This window comes from Sorex fumeus, unplaced genomic scaffold (assembly GCF_029834395.1).
Source record: "Sorex fumeus unplaced genomic scaffold, SorFum_2.1 ptg000032l, whole genome shotgun sequence".
In the NCBI taxonomy this organism is placed as follows: Eukaryota; Metazoa; Chordata; class Mammalia; order Eulipotyphla; family Soricidae; genus Sorex; species Sorex fumeus.
The window spans coordinates 11,491,399-11,514,849 of record NW_026606089.1 but is presented as its reverse complement, the minus strand read 5'-3'; the positions used below and the strand labels follow the sequence as shown (position 1 = coordinate 11,514,849).

At 41.2% G+C, this 23,451-nt stretch overlaps 1 protein-coding gene and 1 non-coding gene across 7 annotated transcripts in view; both read left to right on the top strand.

Moving 5' to 3' along the window:
• The window catches only part of MTMR3 (myotubularin related protein 3), a 143,174-nt gene that overhangs the window by 103,673 nt on the left and 16,050 nt on the right, over positions 1 to 23,451 (top strand). For 5 of the 6 annotated variants that reach the window (XM_056116515.1, XM_056116514.1, XM_056116518.1 and 2 more), the window contains 5 exons: positions 4,384 to 4,480; positions 7,732 to 7,845; positions 15,939 to 16,144; positions 17,347 to 17,478; positions 18,654 to 18,765. In XM_056116515.1, coding sequence (XP_055972490.1) covers positions 4,384 to 4,480; positions 7,732 to 7,845; positions 15,939 to 16,144; positions 17,347 to 17,478; positions 18,654 to 18,765 — 661 coding nt within the window. The remainder of the gene's footprint in view (positions 1 to 4,383; positions 4,481 to 7,731; positions 7,846 to 15,938; positions 16,145 to 17,346; positions 17,479 to 18,653; positions 18,766 to 23,451) is intronic. The other variant, XM_056116516.1, reaches the window with a different exon arrangement.
• LOC130025918 (small nucleolar RNA U13) lies at positions 19,400 to 19,503 on the top strand. Its single transcript, XR_008792822.1, has one exon. It is a non-coding gene; the product is annotated as a small nucleolar RNA U13 (small nucleolar RNA).

Genomic DNA, 23,451 nt, shown 5'->3' with positions numbered 1-23,451 from the left:
TTTCATGGTTTTGTTTTTGTTTTGGTGGGGGCCAGGGGGAAGTCATGATTGTTGTCTATTTTTGACTCTGTGCTCAGAGATTGCTCCTGGTGGTACTTGGTTGGGTGTGGGGGGACCATGTGGTGCCAGATATTGAACCCTGGACTCACCCCATTGAGCTATTTCTCTGCCAAGAAAAGTACTGCTTAGAGCATACAAAGATATTTAAAATTTATGTTTTGTTTTTAAGGAACTCTAACAGATTTTTAAATACTTATAATGTAATATAAATACACTCACTAAACATATCCTTAGCTCTGTACTTGTGTGGTTCAGAATTTCATGCTCTGTATATAATGGACTTAAGTCCTTCTCTTGGCAGTGGTTCAGTGTAGTAAATTGCTGGTAGTAATGGTGGTATTTTGTTAGTGATAGTGGTGATTATTTGGAGACCACTCCTGACTGTGTTCAGAAATGATTCCTGGTGGTGCATATGCAGTTCTGGGTTTGAATTGGGGTTAGCTGGATGCAAAGCAAGCACCTTAACCCCCACAATATTTCTCTGACTCTCAGTATATTAAAATTATTGCATTCTTTTTGGTTATCTGTATTTTTGTTGGGCTGGAGCGATAGCACAGCAGTAGAATCATTTCTGAACACAGCCAGGAGTGGTCTCCAAACAATCATCACTATCACTAACAAAATACCACCATTACTACCAGCAATTTACTACACTGAACCGCTGCATGTTGCCTTGCATGCAGCCAACATGGCCGACCTGAGTTTGATTCCTCCGCCCCTCTCGGAGAGCCCGGCAAGCTACCGAGAGTATCTCGCCCGCACGGCAGAGCCTGGCAAGCTCCCCGTGACGTATTCAATATGCCAAACACAGTAACAACAAAGTCTCCAATGGAGACGTTACTGGGCCCGCTCGAGCAAATCGATGAACAATGGGAGGACAGTGACAGTATTTTTGTTAAAGAAATGTTGATGTAATAGATCATGAAATGCCTTGTACCTTTTGCAGAGACTTGGTATTGGGGCCACACCTAGTCATGTTTAGAGCTTACTCCTGGCTCTGTTCTCAAGGATCACTCCTGATCAGCTTGGGCGGACCATAAGTGACTCTGGGGCTAAAACCTGACTTTTGCAGAGACTTGATTCTGTATTCCAGGGTGGGAAAGATCTTCTTATTAATAAATTTTGAAGTAACCATAGTCGTTTTCCCCACCCCCACCCCTTTTGCATTGGAATTCAGCGTTAAGGATTCTCTGTTTACCATTCTCTCTTAGCATTTTCTTTTGTTTTTGGTCAGTACTCCAGTCCAGGGCCCCATACACAAAGGTGGCATGTTTTCTGTCACTCAGCTATATCCAAGCTCTGTTTAGCATTCTTAATGGTCACATAATCTTTGCAGTTTGTTAACAGATGGCACCCCAATTAAGATGGCTTTTTTCCTAATTGGAAGTCTGTGTCACTTGTACAATTTTTCCAGAATGGGACAGACCCAGTTGATTATTTCTTCCTGTTTCTCTGAAGCTAATCTTTTTAATAGTTCTCGTTCCAGAAGTATAATACCTGGTTTAAGCTCAAGAAAAGGAGTTTAAATGGAAAACAGTTTTATAAAATTGCCCTTCATTCAAGTGATTGCTGTTTCCTGACGTTCCTCTCCTATAGATTGCAACACTTCATACTTTATCACAAAAGTAGGCTGTTGTGTGTTTCTATTTGTTACTGTGGATTTTTCTAGCTCCCACTAGCATTTATTTTTCAACTTATATGTTAGAGGAACTGTTTAGTTTTGTTTGGTGTGGGGGCGGGGGCGGGCCACACACAGCTATGCTCAGACTTACCCCTGGCTTTGCGCTCAGAGGATCACTCCTTGAAGGTGTTCAGGTACCACATGAGGTGCTGGGGACTGAACCTTAGTCCACTGGGTGCAAGGCAAGTTCCCCTATCCGCCGTACTATCTCTCTACCCCACTTTGGTTTTGTCTAATGTTGCTGTCCTAGCACTCTGTCTCCCTAGGGAAGACAACTTCTTTAGATTTATGCTTATGGTAAGTTAATTTCTGCCTTTGTTACTTGTTAAATTAAGGAAGAGTAACCCAAATTTATGAGGCCAAGTATAGACAGATTGTATGTGTTTCGGTTGATGTTCCTATGTATACTCATCACTTTTAGAGTTTTATGGTGTTTATTCTGAAATCTCATAATTGAAATATTTTTCCTACTGTTTAATCACTAAACTTGTTCTGAATTCATATGGAGTTGTGTCTTTTTTGGTGTGAATTATTCATATATCTCAGTATAGAAATATTAATGCTTGAGTAAGAAAATTTTCAAAAGAGCATTAATCTAATAAAACATCATCACCCTCTTAAAATCTAGAAAACTGAGGCTGGAGAAAGAGTTCAGGAACTACAGCGCTTCCCTTGCTTGCAGTTCACCCCTGTTCAATCCCCGGAGCACCACATATGATTCCCGGAGCACCACCAGGGCTGATTCCTGTGCTGTGCTGGGAATAGCCCACAAAACAGCAACAACAAAATCCAGAAAGCTCTCATGTTCTGAAATCTGGCACAAAGGATTTCTCCTAGTGTTCTAGATTGAGGGGCCAGAACCATAGTGCAGTGGGTAGGGCTCGATTGCCTTGCATGCACCCTACCCTTGTCGATTTCTGGCATCCCATATGGTTGCAGGCACTGTCAGGAGCGATCCCTGAGTGCAGAGTGCCAATAGTAAGTCCTGAGCATTGCCAGATTTGTCCCCCCTACCCCCTCATAAGAGTTCTAGATTGATACTACTGTTGATCTTACTATTTTTCCCCCTTTATTCACCTCTCCATCCCAGACCCTCTTCCTGCTCAGCGTCCCCCAGCCTACCCTTTTACAGCGTCCCCCAAAATCTAGCTTAGCTGCTCCCTTTCGACTCCCTGCGGGTCTCGACAGAGGACAAGGCCCCTCTTTGTGCACCATTCCTCAAGCATGGGGGCCCTGGTACGAGAAGGGAGATGGAGAGGAGGCAGTCCCTTATATGTTATGGAGGGATTAGATTGGAAACATGAGTGTGGTCAGGGCACAGACACATGTGTGAAAGCTGCACTCGTTTAAGAAGGAGATGATTCTCAGGTCAAGCCTGAGAGCCAGTTTTAACTGTTACATGAATCATGATCGAAGGGAGGAAGAAATAGGAAAGTAACCTGTATAAACACAGATTTTAGGACTATACAGACCTGCCATAATTGTTTTTTCTTTTGTGTGTTCTGTTTTGTGGTCTCAGCATGGTTGTGGCTGGTTCCGGAAGTCTTCAGCTGCTGGGGCTCTGCTCGGGACGGGGAGGGAAATTCAACCCGCCCCTGCTCCAAGGGGCCCTGGCGAGGACAGCCAGGCGCCGGGGCAGGAGACTCTGCGCTGTTCTCTTCCGGGAGCTGGGTTTTATAGTCTCTGGGTCTTGGCCATTGATAGGATTACTCGGCACCAGGGGCAGTTGGTGGGTGTGACCCCCGCCTACTGGAAGATGGAGGATCTGAGGGGAGGATGGTCAGCCCCATTCCGAGCAGGCTTGGAGATCTCAGTCCTGGGACCTGCATGCCTTTGTTCCTCTGCCGGTACCTTCATGCATGTGGAGAGTGGTCTCAGCATGGTTGTGGCGGGTTCCGGAGGTCTTCAGCTGCCGGGGCTCTGCTTGGGACGGGGAGGGAAACGCAACCTGCCCCTCTCCAACGAGATAATAAGATGTCCTCGACATCTTATTATCTCGTTCTTGCTTTGGACAACCTGGCAGGCTACCGAATGTAACCTGCCCACACGGCAAACTCCCCGTGGCATACCCAATATGCCAAATACCAGTAACAATGATGGGTCTCGTTCTCGTAACCCTGAAAGAGCCTTGAATGTGGCACTTTTTAGAATCTCAGGGCTAGGACGAAGGAGACGTTACTGGTGCCTGCTAAAGGCAATCGACAAACAACAGGATGATCGTGATCATGATCGTTCTGTTTTGAGCTATACCAGCAGTACTCAGGGTTTACTCCTGTCTCTGTGCTCAAGAATCATTCTGGCAGTGCTCAGGGTAGAGTATATGATGTTCTCAGGACTGAACCAGGGTCAGTGTCATAATTCTTTTCTTTCAGTTTCATCCTTTATAAAATAAGCACAGTGGAACGTCCCTTGGAATTGAAGCAACTAAATGAAACAGCTTAATTATTGATTAAAATTAATTTATTTCTTTTTATAGTCTTAACCTGACAGGGCTATTCTTAGCTAAAACTAAGTATCTTGTTTTATTGTACATTCAATACTCATCTTTGGGGGGGGGGGGGGAGCCAGGGCAGTGGTGCTTTTATTTCATCTCTTCTGCAAAATGATACCCATTTCTTCCTTGTGCTATCTTTGGCCTCTAGGGGAGCACGTAACATCAAGGTTCAAAAATGAAGTGGAGCGAATGGGTTTTGATATGAACAATGCTTGGAGGATTTCCAACATCAATGAGAAGTATAAGTAAGTTATATGGGCCCCTGGGGATTGTGTTGAACTGTCAGCATCTTTGCAGAAACCCCAGTCCTCGTATGGTGGACAGTTTGAACTTAGACTTTTCCTTTCAAATAGGGTTTTATTTATTAAATCTAAATGCATACAGTCTTTTGAGTACTGTTTGCTCCATTTGTTCTCATTGTTGTCACTGGAGTGGAAAGTGGTCCTTACTTAATAGGACCTTCCTTTCTACTGTGTCCAGGCCTTTCTTCTATTTAGCACATGCATATTTAGATGTTTTGTTCACTTGTAAGTAGCCAGTTTCATTTATTCTCATCAGTTTCTATCAGCTTAGAGGTAGGATCAGTGATCTCGTAAGTTGTGATTAAAAAAAAAGCTTAGGAACTAGTTATGACTGTATTTTCACTCCAAGTCCTATGAACTAGGTTTAAATATAACTTTTTTAATACATTGATTTAAAACTAACTTTGTGGGGCTACCACAGTAGTACAGCAGGTAAGACATTTGCGCATCCCATATAGTTTCCTAAGCCCCTCCAGGAGTGATCGGTTAGCACAGAACCAGGGGTAAGCCCTAAGCATCACCAGTGTGTCCCCCCCAACCCAAAATAGCAATAATAAAAATATAAATAACTCTGGCTGTGATCATTTAACTATTGAAAAATGTGACTGTTATTAAATATTCAGCTGGGGGAGTGGAGTGATAGTACAGAATTTAAGGTGCTTGCCTTGCCTCCTGCTAATCCAGTTTTGAATCTTGAGCACCACATATGGCCCTTTGAGCACTGCTAGGGGTCACTCCTGAGCACAGAGCCAGGAATAGCCTCTAAGCACTGCTGGGTGTGGTCAAGTGCACACACTTCACCCACCCCACCCACACATTGGTCCAGAGAGAGATAGTGCACGAGGTAAGGCAATTGCCATGCATATAGCTGACCTGCAGTTTGTTCCCCAGCACTGTCTATGGTTCCCTGAGCACAGAGCCAGGAATAACCCCGGAGCACCACTGGATGTTGTCTAACCTACTTCGTAACCCTTATTAAATATTTGCCATTGCCTGTTTCCTTAGAAGATAAATTCTTTAGGGAGAGAGATATAGTATAGGTGTTAAGGCAAGTACTTGGATGTACCCAAACCCGGTTTAGGCACCACATGGCCTCCTGAGCATCTCTGGGTATGGAACTTGGGAACCCTGACACTGTGGGCCCAAGCAGCACGCATCCTTAGGTAATAACAGTGATCATCCTTAGGCAAGAACACTTCCCAGTCTGCTTGACTGAGATTTGCCAGGAGAGCCCCCTGTTCCCTGGGCCCCCTGAGCACTGCTTGGAAACCCTCCCCCCCAATAAAATGATACTTTGTGGGGAGGACAGTTAATTACTGAAATTTTGGTGATCCAAGTTTCTGTGAAACAAAATTGCTAGATTTAAATTAATCTGTCTGTCTCCTTTAAGTTTCCCTCCAGCAGCTACAAGTATTGGAAGCATTAATCATTCTGTTGTCCTTTGAGCTGCCTTAAATTATGATAACTGTTTCCCTGGTCAGTTTTTAGCTAACCACCAAAGCATTTTATTTTTCATTGGAAAAACTATTGCTAATTACACAACTCTTAACAAGTTGACCAAGAATTTAAGAACCCAGAGTGTTGTGAAGAGTCCAGAACTATGGATTTGCCATTCTTTGCCTATGCTCAGTGACAAGTCAGAGAATGGAGAAACTGGGAACTGTAGAAAGGGCCTATCTATGGCCATGTTCACGTGGAAACCACTTTTCCTATAGTGGAAACTGCTTATCTGCTAGTGAATAGCTCGTGCTTGCTAAGGAGCTGACAATAAATAAAACAAATACAATGATCAGAAAACTGAGTAAAGTTAAAACAGAAATGAAACCAAAAAATAATTTTAGTTAATTAACTTACTTTCTTTGAGCCTACTGTTTACACCTTGAAACCACTCTTTGGTACCTGGGAAAACTTTTTCCCTACTACAGAGGAAGAATAAACACCAAATTAACATTTAAGTTTAAATGATAAAAGGGACCAGACTGACTCTTTGTTAAGAGTATTAACTCTGGTTGTTATGTCCCAGTTTGTTTCTTGGGGTTTGTGGGTGTCTTTTAAATCACTAACTAGACCTAATCTTATGGAAATTGAGGATGAGGGAGATTCTGTGTAGAATCACCAAAACATAAGTCGTTTTTAAAAATTGCCTCTTCCCCACTGCAGGCATTCTCAAATTAGGTGGCGTCACTTGGTGACCCATGGAAATATTACTTCTGGTGAACACACAGGAAGCTCCCACTTTGGGCCAAACTGCCCTAATGCATAGGTGGTGTGTTTGTGTGCCTTAGCATTTGAGTTATTGCCATTACTATTTAAAAGGAATTATTTGTTGAGCAGTAGTGTTCCTGTATATAAAACAACATGCCCCAAACACTGCCAGAACATTAAATTGACTACCATGCTACTAGCATCTTTTCTGTGGAAACAGCTTGCTTTTCCTGTGTGTAATTAGTTCTGAATTTTTTAAAATAGAAAATAACAGTTAATTGCTTACTCACATTACTAGCTTAGCCCAACTGATTATGTGGGCAGTTGGGCTGGCAGGTGGTACTTAACCGTCTACATACCGATAGGCTAAGACTATTGCTTCTAACTAGATACCCTTTTTGCTTCAGTATCAAAGAATGCATTAGTATTCTGTGAGAAACTTGAGATTGTGGACTCTTGTCCTTTTTCACATTGCTCCCCTTTGACAATAGATGGAAAGACTCAGGGTCTGGTAAAGGTGACGGTATTTCAGTACTTGGACCGTGCACTTGCGTAGTTAGAAGTGATCTGTGTGTTTGCCTCAATTATCACGAGGGAGTGTGTCCCACCTCCATCCCCTTTTTGGAGGGTACACCAGCATTACTTGGGTTACTTCTGGCTGTGAGCTCAGGAAGTACTCCTGGTAGGCTCAGGGGACCATATGGGTTGCCAAGGATCGAATCCAGGTAGGGTGTATGCAAGGCAAGTGCCCTACCTGTGGTACTATCACTATACCCCCACCCCCCCCGCCCCATCCTGAGTAATATCACTTGAGATATACATACATATATGTGTAATTTAGTATATAATTTAGGCAACCTGTTCTCTTGAGCTGACCGAGACACAGTATTGCTCTTGTTGCCTTTTAATTGGCTCCAAAGTAACTTGATTCAGCATCATCTTGTATCTCTCTCCTCTCTTCTTCCTCTGCTGCTTCTATGTCATCTTAGGTTATGTGGTAGCTATCCACAGGAGCTCATAGTGCCTGCCTGGATCACAGACAAGGAACTAGAAAGTGTAGCAAGCTTCAGATCCTGGAAGCGCATCCCTGCTGTTGTCTATAGGTAAGTAACCCTGTTCACACTCGACTTTATCTGCCACCCTGCCTCCTGCTTGTGATCTGCTGTCCCCGATCATGCTAACTGGGAAGCGAGAGGAGGGAGGGAGGGAGGTTCAAGGAACTTAATAAGCTTCCTGACAAAATCAATATATTTTTGTATTTGGAACATACATGATGGTACCCATGGGCTACTGCCAGCTTGTGCTTGCAAATTGAGCCCAAGCTCTTATATGCAAAGCATATGCTTTAGTTCTTTGAGCCATCTTTCTGGCCTCTCAGGCAGTTTTTTGCTTCTTATTGTTAAAGTGCTCTTCAGTCACATACAAGTATTTATGGCATCTAGAATACCTGTTGATTGGCAACGATAAGAAAAATTTAATAAAAAAGTGACTGGTCTTACTATTTCAAGAGTCTGCTGGCATTCTGTAGGAAAGTAATATGCTTACTGCATTTAGTTTCAGATGTTGACCTTTGGGTTGAGAGAGATGAGTTCTAGAGAGTAAGAACTGTAAGTTCAGAGTTGAGTCATATGTGGTTGTCTTTGTGATTGAAACATTGACATTTGGAAGAGCTCTGCTTTGAGAGGGAGCATTTAGAGAAGGTTAGGGCTAAGCTGTGCAGAAGGTCTCAGAAGTCAAAGGCAGGAGAGCCAAGGAGGACACATCCTAGAAGGAGATTATGGTGTGTTGAGGAACAGAGGATTTGGTTTTGGTTCTGGTGGTGCTGACAGTTGAACCCAAGTGAGCATGGATTTTTGAAGTTAATTTTTTTCTGACACTCTTGCTATGACACCTAAGTTTCCTATTTGACCTTAGTCTGTTCCAAATTACTAAAATGGGAATGGCATTCTTAATTTGCAAGTCTGCTATGGCATCTAAGTGAATCTACAAATACTTGGTTTCCTTAAGCAGTATCTAGAGTTGGTTTTATTTCTGAATTCTTTTTATAATTCAGCGAGTAGCTTGATTCTCACAAAATCATACTAACAATCTTTGGAGCGGGGAAGTCATACCCAGGGGTGCTTGGCAGGGAAACCATTTGGTTCTGGGGATTGCACTGAATCTCCTGAATGCAAAGCTCATGTGTACCTGCCTGTTGAGCCATCTCCTCAGCCCTTAAAAATGTAGTCACTCCTTATTCTGGAGTGATTTCAGTGTGTTCTCCTTTGTAATCACATTCTCTGATTTCCCTCCAGTTTATAGACTATAAGAACTCTTCCTTGAGTTTGGTCCATTCCTGTAGTTTAGTTAGAAACTCTTTCATGCCAGGAGAATTTTCACTGAAACATTGAGGTTGCAGAATTCCAATTGAGGTAATCCTCTTACTCACCTAGCCCAGTCAAGGCAAATGCTGGAGGCCACCCTAAGAGAGAGAGATGGACAAGCATAGAACCCACTGTTGCCTTTGTAAATGTTCTTCATTATTGTTCCAGACACTCCTAGAAAAGTAGGTCACCAGATTTATCATTCAGGCGGTAAAGATGACATCGGAATTAAAGAGCAGTGAAAACTGAAAAGATTAATGAATCTAATCAGTGATTGGGCCAACTCAGTGGGCCAGCCGCCAGCTGCTGCCGTCTGGCTAGTGTTGCTTCAGATCAACAACTACGGCATTTGCAAGGTTTGCTGACTTTGAAGTCGTGGCTTTTGTGGCTTTGCTATCTTAGAGCATAAGGCGGGGAAGAACTCTTATTCTCAAAGTAAGGGGCTTCAGGTAAAATCTCCCTGTTGGTAGAAAAGCCTCAAAGTGCACATTGAAGAAAAACTTCCTAGAATAAATATGAGAATTTATTTTCCTTCTGAAAATTATTCTGGGGGCATGAACTAATAGGATTTTTAAAGTCCCTTTTGGATACCATAGAATATGTGTAAATGACTTCTATTAATGTAAAATTTTTCAGAGAACCTACTCAGATTAAATTCTTGGTGTAATCCACACTTAGAAAGGCTTCTAGGAATTGATCTCTGATTGAGAGCAGTGGCTGGTCTTACATCTGAGTTTCAAATTGTTGTCACATAATTTAACTTCGTAAGCGGCATGTTAAAAGAATGCTTTTGGTTGGGGCTAGGGAGGTAGCTCAAAGGGCTGAAGCTCATGCTTTACAGTCAGAAGCCCTGGTGATGATCATCAGCATCACATGGTCACCGAGCATCACCAGGTGGCCACCACCCTCCAAAAAATACAGAATGCTTTTGGATTCCCTGCTTTGTCATTGCGGTTGTCAGGCTTTTTTTTCTGAATCCAACATAGATCTACTGAATTTAGTTGACTACAGTTATGATTTCTTAGGTAGTGAGCAGCAGTTTTTTGATAGCACCATGCTGAATCAGTGCCTGATATATGCTTTTTCCTACTGTGGTGAGGACTTGCCTAATTGGATTTATTATTGAGGACAGATACTAGTTCACACAGCAAGATGGTACGAAGGGTGCCCATCTGTAGTGCAGTTCACGATTCCCTCCTTTGTGTGTTGAGAGCTTTTATAAGTTTCTAATTATTTATGGAACTTGCCTAATGCAAATTTAGGGTTTATTTGGATATTTATGTATCTCCATAAAAATGAAGCACTTGGTATTTTTAGTAGAGTACTCTTTCATTGGATGTTCTGTTTTACATTTTCCAAGTTCTGTTTGTTAAAAGCATGCTAGATATGCTTTTAGTGATTTTTTAGCTGTGTTGTTTAGTCCTCTTTTATCCAGTATAAAGCATTTTTAAAAGAAGACTACTGATGACTAAACTGCTTATTACAGCAGCTTTGTGGAATCTGCCTATTAAGTTCTGTGGCCCCTCAAATCCAAGATACAGGCTAAAGAGTGCCATCTACTGTTTCTCTCTGGCAGGGGACGAAGCCTGGGAAAGGTCCTGCTAAGTCTCTTTGTTAAGGTGTAACCCAGTTCTTATTCGGCATCTAGTATATGCTAGTAGACTTGTAAAAAAACCAGACACTTTATTTCCAGTTTATTTCCATTCGGCAGGTGAACCAGCTGAATGTTGTTCTGGTGTTACGCAAGTACTTTCCAGTAATTCTCTCCTCGAGTGATGGAAGATTTAAAAACTAAACAAAGTGCTATTTCAGTGGAATTTTATTATTGCCGATTTTTAAGCTATTTGTTACATTAACTTTTTATTAGTGCACTATTATTTACAAAGCATAGTTGAATTTCAGGTGTACAATATTCCAACATCCCACCACTAGTGTCAGCTTCCCTCCACCAGTGTCCCTAGATTCCCAACCTGCATCCTTGACAGGCACAATTTTATTTTATTTTCCTTTTTTTTTTACAGTTCATTTTTCCTCCCCCGTAATGTGTATTAAGACATGATTTTCAAATCTGTTCATAATAGAGTTGTTTCAGGCAAAGAACATTTCAGTACCAATCCCCCTACCAGTGTCCCCTTCTCTTCACCAGTAATACCAGGGTCCCTATCACCCCCCAGCTTAGCCCCTTGGCAGGCATATAACAGTTTTATTTCGTATTAGTTGGCCCAGTGAAACTTAAGTGAATGGCACATAGAATTATCAGAAAATAAACCAATAAAAGTCAATTTGTGTTGATGAATTGCTGTATCTTTTTTTTTATTAGTGAGTCACTGTACTGTTACATACTCACAAACGTTCATGTTTGCGTTTCAGTCATATAGTGATCAGTTACCCATCCCTCCACCTATGCCCATTCTCCACCACCAGTGATCTCAGTATTCCCCTCCCCCCTCACCTGCCTCTGTGGCAGGACATTGCCTTTTATTCTCTCTCCTTTTGGGTATTGTGGTTTGCAATAGAGGCATTGAGTGGCCATTGTGTTCCGTCTATGGTCTATTTTCGGCCACTCCCAACCTGAGCGGGTCCTCCCAGCACCCTTTACTTGGTGTTCCCTTCTCTGTCTGAGCTGCCTTTTCCTTCAGCATGTGAGGCTGGCTTCCAAGCCGTAGGGCAGACCTCCTGGTCCTTATCTCCACTATTCTTGGGTTTTAGTTTCCTATTCTATTACTTTATATTCCACAGATGAGTGCAATCTTTCTATGTCTGTCCCCCTCTTTCTGACTCATTTCACTACTTTCCATGTTGATCCACTTATGCAAATTTCATGACTTCATCTTTTCTAACAGCTACATAGTATTCCATTGTGTAGATGTACCAGAGTTTCCTCAACCAGTCATCTGTTCTTGGGCACTCAGTTTTTTTGCAGATTTTGGCTATTGTAAACAGTGCAGCAATGAACATACAAGTGCAGATGTTATTTCTACTATACTTTTTTGCCTATCCAGGGTATATTCCCAGAAGTGGTACTGCTGGGTCAGATGGGAGCTCAATTTCTAATTTTTTGAGAAGTGTCCATACTGTTTTCCAAAAGGGCTGAACCAGTCGGCATTCTCACCAGCAGTGAAGGAGAGTCCCTTTCTCCCCACATCCATGCCAACACCGGTTGCTTTTGTTCTTTTGGATGTGGGCCAGCCTCTGTGGTGTGAGATGGTATCTCATTGTTGTTTTGATCCGCATCTCTCTGATTTAGTGATGTATAACACTTTCTCATGTACCTTTTAGCCATTCTGATTTCTTCTTTGAGAAAGTTTCTGTTCATTTCATCGCCTCATTTTCTGATGTGGTTGGATGTTTTCTTCTTGTGGAGTTCAACCAGTGCCTTGTATATCCTTGATATCAGCCCTTTATCAAATGGGTAGTATGGCACTGTAGCACTGTCCTCCTGTTGTTCATCGATTTGCTCAAGCGGGCCCAGTAACTTCTCCATTATGAGACTTGGTACTGTGTTTGGCATATAGAAAACATCACGGGTAGCTTGCCAGGCTTTGCTGTGCGGGCGAGATGGGTATTGGGTGAATGTCCTTTTCCATTCTGTGGATTGTCTTTGTATTTTGGTCACTGTTTCTTTAGAGGTACAGAAGCTTCTTATTTTAAGATAGTCCCATTTGTTTATCTGTTTCCACCTGCGTGGTCAGTGGCGAGTCACCTTTGAAGATATCTGTAGCTTCAGTGTCGTGGAGGGTTTTGCCGACCTTGTCTTCAATGTACCTTATGGATTCTGATCTGATGTTGAGGTCTTTAGTCCTTTTTGATCTGACTTCTGTGCCTGGTGTTAGGTAGAGGTCTGAGCCCATTTTTTTGCATGTAGCTGTCCAGTTTGCCCACACCATTTGTTGAAGAGGCTTTCCTTGCTCCATTTCACATTTCTTGCTCCCTTATCAAAGATTAGATGATCATATGTTTGGGGGGAGATGTCAGTATATTCAACCCTGTTCCATTGGTCTGCAGCTCTGCCTTTGTTCCAGTACCATGCTGTTTTAGTTATTACTGCTTTGTAGTAGAGTTTGAGGTTGGAAAAGGTGATGCCTCCCATCTTATTTTCCCCAGAATTGCTTTAGCTATTGGTGGGGTTTGTTGTTCCATATGAATTTCTGGAGTGTTTGGTCCACTTCCTTGAAGAATGTCATGGGTATCCTTATAGGGATCACATTGAATATGTATGAATTGCTGTATCTTTTAACTTGTCTTTATCTAGTAGAGGACAACCAAATGCACCATTAGTATTATACCCAATGCCATGTGATGGGGAGTTTCTCTTGTCCTGTAAAGGAGCTCGTATAATGCTTCTTGCAAAACTGGTTTCAAGGTTATGAATTCCCTAAGCTGCTGCCTTATAGTTCCTTCATATCTGAATGACAGTCTAGCTGGATAGAGTGTTCTTGGTGAGGTCTTCATTATGTTGAGTTTTTGTATTGTATCCTATATTTTTCTGACTCAGTCTCATTTGGTACATCTGCTATATATCTGTTGGGTTTTCCCTTGTATGTAAGTTTATTTTTTGATCTTGTTGCATTCAGTATTCTGTCTTTGGATTTTGTCATTTTGAGTATAATGTGTTTTGGAATTTTCCTAGTTGGGTCTTGCCTGTAATCAAGTCTAGGAAGCGCTTAGCGGTGATTTTAAAAATAATGTTCTTCATCACATTTGCTTTCCTGTTCTTCAGTGATTCTGATGATTCCTATGTTAATTCCTCTTGACCTCATTCTATAGTTCTCTGGGTGCTGTTTATTTTCTTTTCAGTCTATTTTCCAGCTTCTGGTTTTTCCTAGGGTTTCCTCCTCATCTTGGAGCTCCTTGATCTTTTGCTCAGTTTTTGTTATTCTGCTGTTCAGAACTTCTATTTAGTTTTTTTTTTAAAGCATCACCATGTTCATTTCTGTCATTTATGACTGTAGTAGACTTTTTTTTTTAAAAAAGGTAAAGGTAAAGGCCCTCCCATTGATCGTCGATTTGCTCGAGCGGGCCCAGTAACGTCTCCATTGGAGACTTTGTTGTTACTGTGTTTGGCATATGGAATACTCTCGGTAGCTTGCCGGGCTCTCCGAGAGGGGCGGAGGAATCGAACTCGGGTCAGCCATGTTGGCCGCTTGTAAGGTGAACGCCCTACCGCTGTGCTATCGCTCCAGCCCTGTGCTATCGCTCCATCCCTTGAAGAGTTTCCATTATTTTTTTTATTTTGTCTAATAATTTCTTGTGCTTTGTTGACTACCTGTGCTGTCGTTTCTTTGAACTCATTGAGCATCGTCATAATCACTAAAGACACTGTGGATTTTCTAGTGTTGTTTACATTTATAGTGATACTGGTTTTGCTCATTGAGCTTGGGTTTCTATGTGTTTTTCTCATTTGTTTTCTAGTGTTCTTGTGCTGGGGGTGAGTCTTTTAGTTGCCTCCCACCCCCCAGCCCTCAGGGATGGTGGAGCAGCAAACAGGAGATCAGGCAGGAGCTATGGTATGGGCTTAATATGATACAGGTTGGGTATGGAGGCTGTTGGGATCCACCTGGTAGGAAGGGGCTCTGCCTCCCATTTTGGATTAGGCCTACTGACATCAGTCAGAGGCAAGCCTCCCCCCCCCCCCCCCCCCCAGGGTGGAGAAGGATTGCTAGGTTTAATTTGTTGTTTGTGAACTGTGGAATTAAAAAGACAGGATCAGGTAGTAGAGCACTTACCATGTATGTGTGAGGTCCTGGTTTTGATCCCCAGTACCACCTGGCCCCTTGAATACTAATAGGTGTGACTTGTTGGGGGTAGGGAGCGGGCAGTCTTTCTCAATTATTCCTTAAAGACAGCAGGTAGGTGTGATAGTGTTTTTCATTTAGATTCATCATTACCATACATGTCTTAATGTGTGTTTGTATGTATTTGTTTAGAAACAGTTTTAAGTAAGACATTGATGATTTCTTCCAAGGTATCAATTAGAGGACATTTACAGTTTTTGCTTTCAAGCTTTTCAATTTTTACAGCGAACTGATTACTTTTATAAATTAAAAAATAGCTTTAGAGATGCATACAAAACACCCTTTTAATATGTACAGTCCAGTGATTTTTTTAAAGTATATTCAGAATTGTGCAAACCATCACTACCATCAATTTTAGTACTTTTTCATTACTCCAGAAAAATACCCAAGACCATTTATGGTAATTTTTATTTTGACTCTTACCAATCTGCTTATTCTGGACACTATATAAATAAAGGTATGTAATAGGTCATCTTTTATGACTAGCTGCTTTTACTTAGAGTTCCATGCTGGAACTCCGTATGGCATGTATAAAATGGACTGTGAGTGTGAATTCTGATCTTACTTCTTGAAAAGGAATGAGTAGGCTTATTGAAGCTTACCCAGTTTATTTCTTCCTTAGAAACTAAAGAAGGGTGGTTCTCTTGTTGAACTATCTGCCTATAATAAGAGCAGTTTGTGCTTCATGAAATCGCAGGAGACTGTGTCAAGCAATCAGCTGCAGACCAGATAAGGATTTCTATCCCTAAATTAGAATCTTGTTTTGAAAAAAAAACCCCAGCCCAGCATGGATCATGTGGACCCAGTTGTTGTAGTGGACTCTCAGAAGTCAGTGAGGGAATAAGTTTTCAGAACCTATTATTACAGGATAATCCAGCGTTATATAAAAAAGAAGCCTTATGCTTTATTACTGAGTGGCAAAATTAATACTTGTTTATTTTCGCCTCACTTTCCAAAAATTTAAAGGTTTAAACGTTGACTTCATGTCAGTTTATTTTTTCTAAGAGTGCAGTTGTTACCCTCTTGTCACCCACACAGGCACCAGAGCAATGGCGCTGTCATTGCCCGCTGTGGACAGCCAGAAGTCAGCTGGTGGGGTTGGCGAAATGCTGATGATGAACACCTGGTGCAGTCAGTAGCCAAAGCTTGTGCCTCTGACTCCAGATCAAGTGGCAGCAAGCCGTCAACTAGGAACAGTTCTCGTGACTTTCCCAATGCTGGAGACCTTTCTGATGTGGAGTTTGGTAAGGTGTCCTTTGGACCGGGAAGAGTTGTATAGCACCTGACAACCTTTACTTGAAACCACCTTTTATTTTTATAAAACAGTTTGTTTCTACGAGAGAACAAAGCTTCAGTGGAAGGGAATGTTTTAGCAGTCATAGATCTTACCAGGGAACTAGAACACTCTGTTTCAAACTTAGTTTTAAGAAGATTAGAGTGGGCCAGAGTGATAGTACACCAGGTACAGTGCTTTTCTTGCTTTTGGCCAACGTGAAATGGATCCTGGGCATCCCTGGTGGTCTCTCAAGTTGGCCAGGAGCGATCTCTGAGCGTGAAGCCAGGAATAAGCCCTGAGCACACCCAGATGTGACAAGAAAAATCAGAGGATTAGAGTGTCTTTATAAAATTTGAGGATATATGTGATACAGGACATACATCTTGATACATACTATGGGGGAAACATCAGGCGTCATTACAGGTAGCCTTGCTCGTGACTGACCTAGGTTCAGTCTCCAGCATTGAATTATGGTCTCCTGAGCACCACAAGGAGTGATCCATGAGTGCAGAGCCAGGAGTAAGCCCTGAACACTGCTGGGTGGCAAAAAAAAAAAAAAAAAAAAAAAAAAAAAACAACTACAGATAACAGTAAATGATTGGAGCTGGGGAGAGTACAAAGGTGTTTGCCTTTCATGCAGCTAACCCAAGTTCCATCTCTAGCACCTCATATGGTCTCCTGAGCCCACTACGAGTAATCCCTGAGCATAAGAGCCAGGATTAAGCCCCGAGAACATACAAATAACAGAATATGAGAAATAGAATACTGAGCAATAATAATACAGAGCAGTGTATGCTCTGGGAATTGGTTTTGTAAATGCAGCTAAAATATAAACTGGAAAGTAAGTCTATGGGTCAAGGGCTATGGTGAGGTGGATTTTCTTTCTTTCACAGAGATTTTTTTGTTTGCTTGCTTGCTTTGGATTTTTTTAATTTTTCCGGTATTACAATTTTATGGTGCTTATTTTCACAATTCAGGTAGAGAAAGGTTTATTTAAAAATTTCCTCCCTGTGGGAGGACAGTGGTGGAGGGAAGTGGGCACTGGCTATGGGAGTGGTGCTGGAACATTATCTGCCTGAAACTCAATCATAAATAACTGCAAATCATGATACCTTAAAAATTCATTTAAAAAATTAGAAACTTTTTCTTACCTGCTTCTGATATCCCTAGATTCTTCCCTTTCGAATGCTTCAGGAACAGAGACATTAAGCATCCAACCACAGAAGCTTTTGATCTTGGATGCACGCTCCTATGCAGCAGCTGTGGCCAACCGAGCCAAAGGAGGCGGCTGTGAATGCCCAGGTGAGTGGTACGATGTTTTGTCACTCAGCATTCTGTCCTTGTGAGCCTCCTGAATCCAACCCAAGCACACTAGGACCAAGTTCTCATTTAGAAATGAAGGGCAAACTGTTATTCGGATACCTTAGGAGAATTGAGCTTTTTTTTTGGCCAATTAATACTGAAATGTTATATTGGGGGGGGGGAATGGAGGAGGATGTACAGTGAAGCCCATACTGTTCCTTTCCTGTCCCACTCTTCAGGTGATAAGAAAAATAATTTTTCCAGGAGACCTATTTATGTTTGGGAACTTCTGCTTTAGTAGCTCCATTTCTTAATGCTTTTTATTGAAGTTTTGGACAGTGAATATCTCATCACTATCTTCACAAAAATCTGAGCATTTCTGCTTAGAAATGCTGGGGTAGAAATTGAAGCAGTGGGGCTGGAGAGATAGTACAGGTATTAGGCACTTGCCTTGCATGTGGCTGATCCCAGATTGGTCTCTAGCACTGCATTTGATCCCTGAGTACTACCAGGAGTGAGCCCTGAGCGCTGCTGGGCATGGCCCCAAAACAAACAGATGGAGTTTACTCATAGTTTCAAATATCTGAGTTGAGAATTAAGCTACATTAGTGTTAAAATTGAAGTGGTAAATATAAAGCTCTAGGAAAGCACGTGTGTTATGACCTTTAATACCCATACTATTTGCTTGTTGACTTTCTCCCAAGAAGGACCTAAGAACCCTTTGGCGCCAGTTGTTTGCTGGTGAACCGGCCAGAGATACTAAGCTCCTTATTCAGACGTGACCTAGAAATTGAAAGCAATTGTAGTAATGTGAAATTTGAATGCGTGAAGTGCATTGTTTTTAAGTGCAGGTCCTTTTCAAAAAGGTTATGGAGCTGCAAGTTAGTTAAGACCCAAGACCTGGGATAAGAATGTATATAGATCTAAAGTAGCAGTTTTTATTTTATGTCAGTATCTTGTTCACAAATCTAACCTTCCTTTTTGCAAAGGCAGCTAAAATTCAAGTAGTGTTTTCCTCTCATAATAAAGGAATGGGACACTAGGCATCAAGTTGTATAGTTTCATTAGTCAGCAGCTGCATTGGACGTGTTCTTAGAGCCAGTTTGCTTTTTTAAAATTTGACCATGTGGGCTTTCAATTCAACATACTTGTGGTCTCTTTATTGTTCTCTCCAGAGTATTACCCGAACTGTGAAGTTGTATTTATGGGGATGGCAAATATTCATTCAATTCGGAGGAGTTTTCAGTCTCTGCGGTTGTTGTGCACACAGATGCCAGATCCGGGAAAGTAAGACCTTGGTCTTGATTTAATTTGCATTGCTTAAAAAAAAAAAAAACTTTAGTAGTGTCTTTTCTATTTCTTTATATTTTTCAGTTTTACTTTCAGTCTCTGTGTTCTTTCTGTATTAGGAGGCTGGCAGCATTAGTGGGCACTGGGAGAAACACCCTCCCCCCCCACCCCCCCCCCACCCCCCGCCACCTTCTGAAAGTTTAAAAATGTGTAGCACAGAACAGCTCTTAGCCCTCAGCATAGAAGCATTATCTTGTTTTTTCCTGAGATCTTTTTCTTTTCTTCTACATTGTTTTGGCCCCAAGTAATTTAATTCTTTGGGGCCAGGATAGAATACCGCCTGGCATATTAGGTCCTGGGTTTAATTCCTCAACACTGCAGTAAATAGCCCTCCCCTCCTCTCAGAACACAAAGCAATTTAATTCTCTGACTTTTAATGTCTTAAAAGTGACATTGTTGCTAGATCTATGATGTTTTACCACAAATAGTCAATATTTATTCATCATGTTCTAAAAATGGTTAAGCTTCTGTAAATTTGCCATTAAATCAGTTCCCTTAGCCTCTGATTTCTAAACTTCTCTCTAAGAACATTGGCATGAGTTTTATTGCTTGTGAAAAAATGAATTGCTGGATCCTTTTCCAGTTCATAAGCACGATGATTGGGTGTTCACAGGTTTGTGTGGTGTGTGTCTCCCTTAACACTTGCTGTGCACTTGCCACATTACTCATCTGATGTGGGAAAAAAAAGAGCGAATTACTGGTATTTGCAGTGAAGGTTAAAGGACACCCCTCACCCCAAAACCTGTAATTTACCACAAGGTAAATTAGGGGAGAAAATACTGTAAAACAAATAAGGACAGGTAAATATTTAAAAACTTGAAAGTCCCTGTTATATGATTTTAGGAAACCAGGAATAATGCTAGAGAAGACAGAATTTTCTTTCCTGGTTGTTGTGCTAGAGTCTTTAATCGGTAGATCTCATGATTAGACCATTCTTTGATTCACTAAATCAAATGGCTTCCTAAACCACTTGTAGTAGCTCCTGGTAACAAATGATTAAATTCAATACATTTGATATCAGCTCAGAGGCTGAAGCGGTTGTCTTCAAGGAAAACCTCACCAAAGAAACAAGTTTGTGCTTTGGGGAATTAGCCACTTGCATGGCTACACATTTCCAGAACTCCGCTAATAGCACATTCTTCTCTGTAGGTCTGGGGCATAAAAAAGCCTGTTGGGAATTAGGAGGTTAAGCCATTTGACTAAAGTCACACAATTAGTAGCATATCTCATGATTATATTACTGTGTGAGTTTAGTCAACTGGCTCAATTACTGTGGGTATAATTTTTTCTACCTATAAAATGAAAGGAGTGAGATACACTACCTGAGTGCTAATATCACTGTACATTACATTTTTTCCTTAAAGCAGTTTTAAAACTCTGTCCAAGAAATGTAATTAGCCCTCTCCTGATCCAAATGAATATCTAGATTTTTTTTAAGGAAAGAGGTAATGCTTTGTTTATACTTGGCAGCAAATCATGATGAGTACTGAAGCCTCCCTTTACAGATAAAAAGCATCGATGGCAGTAATGGATCCAGCAATGAAAAACTTCAGAGCTTTTGTTCAAAGCTGCAGAGGGCACCAGTTTGAGAAAAGGACAAATAAATTTGGGGTCTCCCAGCACCTTCTTGTTCAGCAGATTTTGAAGTACAGCTTAGGAATGGAAAGCCCATCAGTAGTGGTATTCCTAAACATTGGCAGTAAACAATCGGATAGTAAAATTTAGTTTCATTTACAGTGATATCAGAAACATCTCATACACTCACCAAAAAACTAAAGAAAAAGTTTTGTCTTTCAAATTAAATTAATTGTAGTTTATGTAATACTGCTAAAAAAAATAGTTTTAGTGTCTGTGGTCTTAATGTACAAAGTTATTGCACTTTCACCACCGCTGAAGTTACCAAGACCTGCTACCACTGTCCTATGTCACTTCGAGTCCACCTCTTCTTTCTCTGTTCCCTTTACTCCCCCATTGCTTGGCAACTCAGTTTTATAATTCATGGCCAAAGATTTGTTATCATTTAATACTATCTATTCCCTTGCTTTGTTTCCTCTGTATACTAAGATGAAGTACATCAGCCAGTATTTGTCCTTCTCCCTTGGACTTACTTAACCAGTTCAGTCATTCCTTCCAAAATGCAACAAACTGCAAGATTTTGTCTTTTCTTACAGTTGTGTAGTATTCCATTGTGTATATACCACTATTTCTTTATCCTTGTATCTGTTGGTAGACATTTGGGTGGTTTCCACGTATCATCACCATTCGAACAGACTGCAATGAGTATAGGTTTGAAAACATGTTTTTGAATTAATGCTTTTATGTTCTTGGGATAGATGCCAAGAAGCGGAATTGCAGTGTCATCTGGAAGCACTGTTCTTAGCATTTTAAGACATCGCCATACTGTTTTCTACAGAAGTTTAACTAGATGATATTTCCACCAAGAGTCAACCACATCCCCACCAACACTGGTTGTTTCTAATCTTTTTGATACATGCCATTCTCACTGCTTTGAGATGATATCTCATTGTCTTTTTGACTTATATTTCCTTGATAATAAGAGACAATACTTTTTCGTGTGCCTGCTGGCCTCCTGTAATTCCTGTTCAAAGTAGTATCTTTTTTTTTCTCTAAATTTTTATTAGTGAAACACATGAAGTACAGTTGTAGATTTACAAATTTTTGTGCTTGGGTTTTGATTATACAATGATCAAATACCCATCCCTTCACCAGTGCCCATTTTCTACCACCATGGATCCCAGTATCCCTCCCACCCCTATCCCCCTCATCCCACCCTGCCTCTGTGGCAGGGCATTCCCTTTCGCTCTCTCTCTTTTTGGGTGTTGTGGTCTCAAAGAGGCATTCAGTGCCAGTCATGTTCAGTCCATAGTAAAAGTAGTATCTCTTTACCTCTCCTGAGCACTGCTGGGTATGCTTAAAACTACTGCTAGAAATAAACTAAAATAAACAAAAATCTATTGTATTTGTATATGCAAACAGCGAACTAGAAGACACAAACTCTATTTAAAATAGTATGGGGATGCTTTGCATATGGTTGACCCTAGTTCAATTCCTAGTACTAAATGTTATCTGGTTATCACTGGGTAAAGTCCTGAATGCCCACCAGGCACTGCTGGGTGTGACCCTGGAGAGAGAACCCTGAGCTCTGCTGGGGTGACCTGATGATCCCTGACACCACAGTTGATTGAAAATTGCTGGAGAGTCCTCCCACCCTGACATCAAATAAAATAGTGTCCAAACATCAAGCATTAAGGAAACTTGAGAAAAGAGACAAAAGACTCATGTTAAAAAACTTTGTCACTTTTGCTAGGATAACAACAAGTGGGAAAAAAGTCTATGTTCATGAATTGGGAGAATTAACATTGTCAAAATGACTAGCCTAAGCTTGAATATTCAGTGCAATCTCTATGGCATTCTTCGACTCAAACAAACACTTCTGTAGTTTATATGGAATTGAAAAACTCCCTGAGGGACTGGAGAGATAGCACAGCAGGTAGGGCATTTGCCTTGCACGCAGCTGACCCGGGTTTGATTCTCAGCATCCCATATGGGCCCCTGAGCACCGCCAGGAGTAACTCCTGAGTTCAGAGCCAGGAGTAACCCCTGTGCATCACCGGGTGTGACCCCAAAAGAGAAAAAAAAAGAGAGAAAGAAAAACTCCCTGAAGAGCCAAAACGACTCTTTAAAAAAAAAGGAAAAATGTTGAGAGGTATTACTTGATTTAAAATTACACTCTAAAACAATAGTAATAAAAAAGTTATCCTGGAATAAGGATAGACTCTCAGACCAATGGAATGGAATTAGATCTCTCTCACACCATACATAAAAATTAATTCAAAGCACATTCAAAATCTTGATTAGAAAATAATCTATAAAATACACTGTGGAAAACAGGAAGAAGCTTTGGGGATATGAACCTAAGGTGTCTAACGATTCAGCTACATTGGCAACAACAGCAAAAACAAAAATGAGACTACATCAGACTAAAAAGTTTTGCATGGTAAATGAAAAGACTACTGAATGGGGGAAATTTTTTGCGAAACATCCACTAATTTGCTGATTCATTTCTCCAGGAGACAGGTGTAGGTACCTAATAGGAGATGGACTTTTTTGAGATGCATTCTTGATAAATTAGATAAATTTTTGAGATTTAATTTAAGCACTGGAGGCTAGACACTGTACTGGGGCTTTAGATGTCCTGAAAACAGTGTTTGTCCTTTGAGAATCTGGTAAGTAGAAAGAGATAATTCTCATGAAACCAGTGCTCATGTACTGCATTTTGTTGTCTGTCTGGAAAGATCTACCTTCTTAGATTATTCCATAAGTTCATACTCCTCAAGGTTTAATAGATCTATAATAATTGGACTTGTCTTCATGACATCTCAGCCTCATGACAAAATATTTATTTCCTTCTCTGACTCAGTGTTTGAAGGTTTGGATGGTGGTCTTAACTGAAAATCTGAAGCATTTTAGAGAAAATAGCTCTTGGGGGGGGGGTTGGGAAATAAAATCCGTGATGGTGTTCAAGGAACAAAATGTCGGGGCTGGGGCAGTAGCACAGCCAGTAGGGCGTTTGTCTTGCACGCAGCTGACCCGGATTCGATT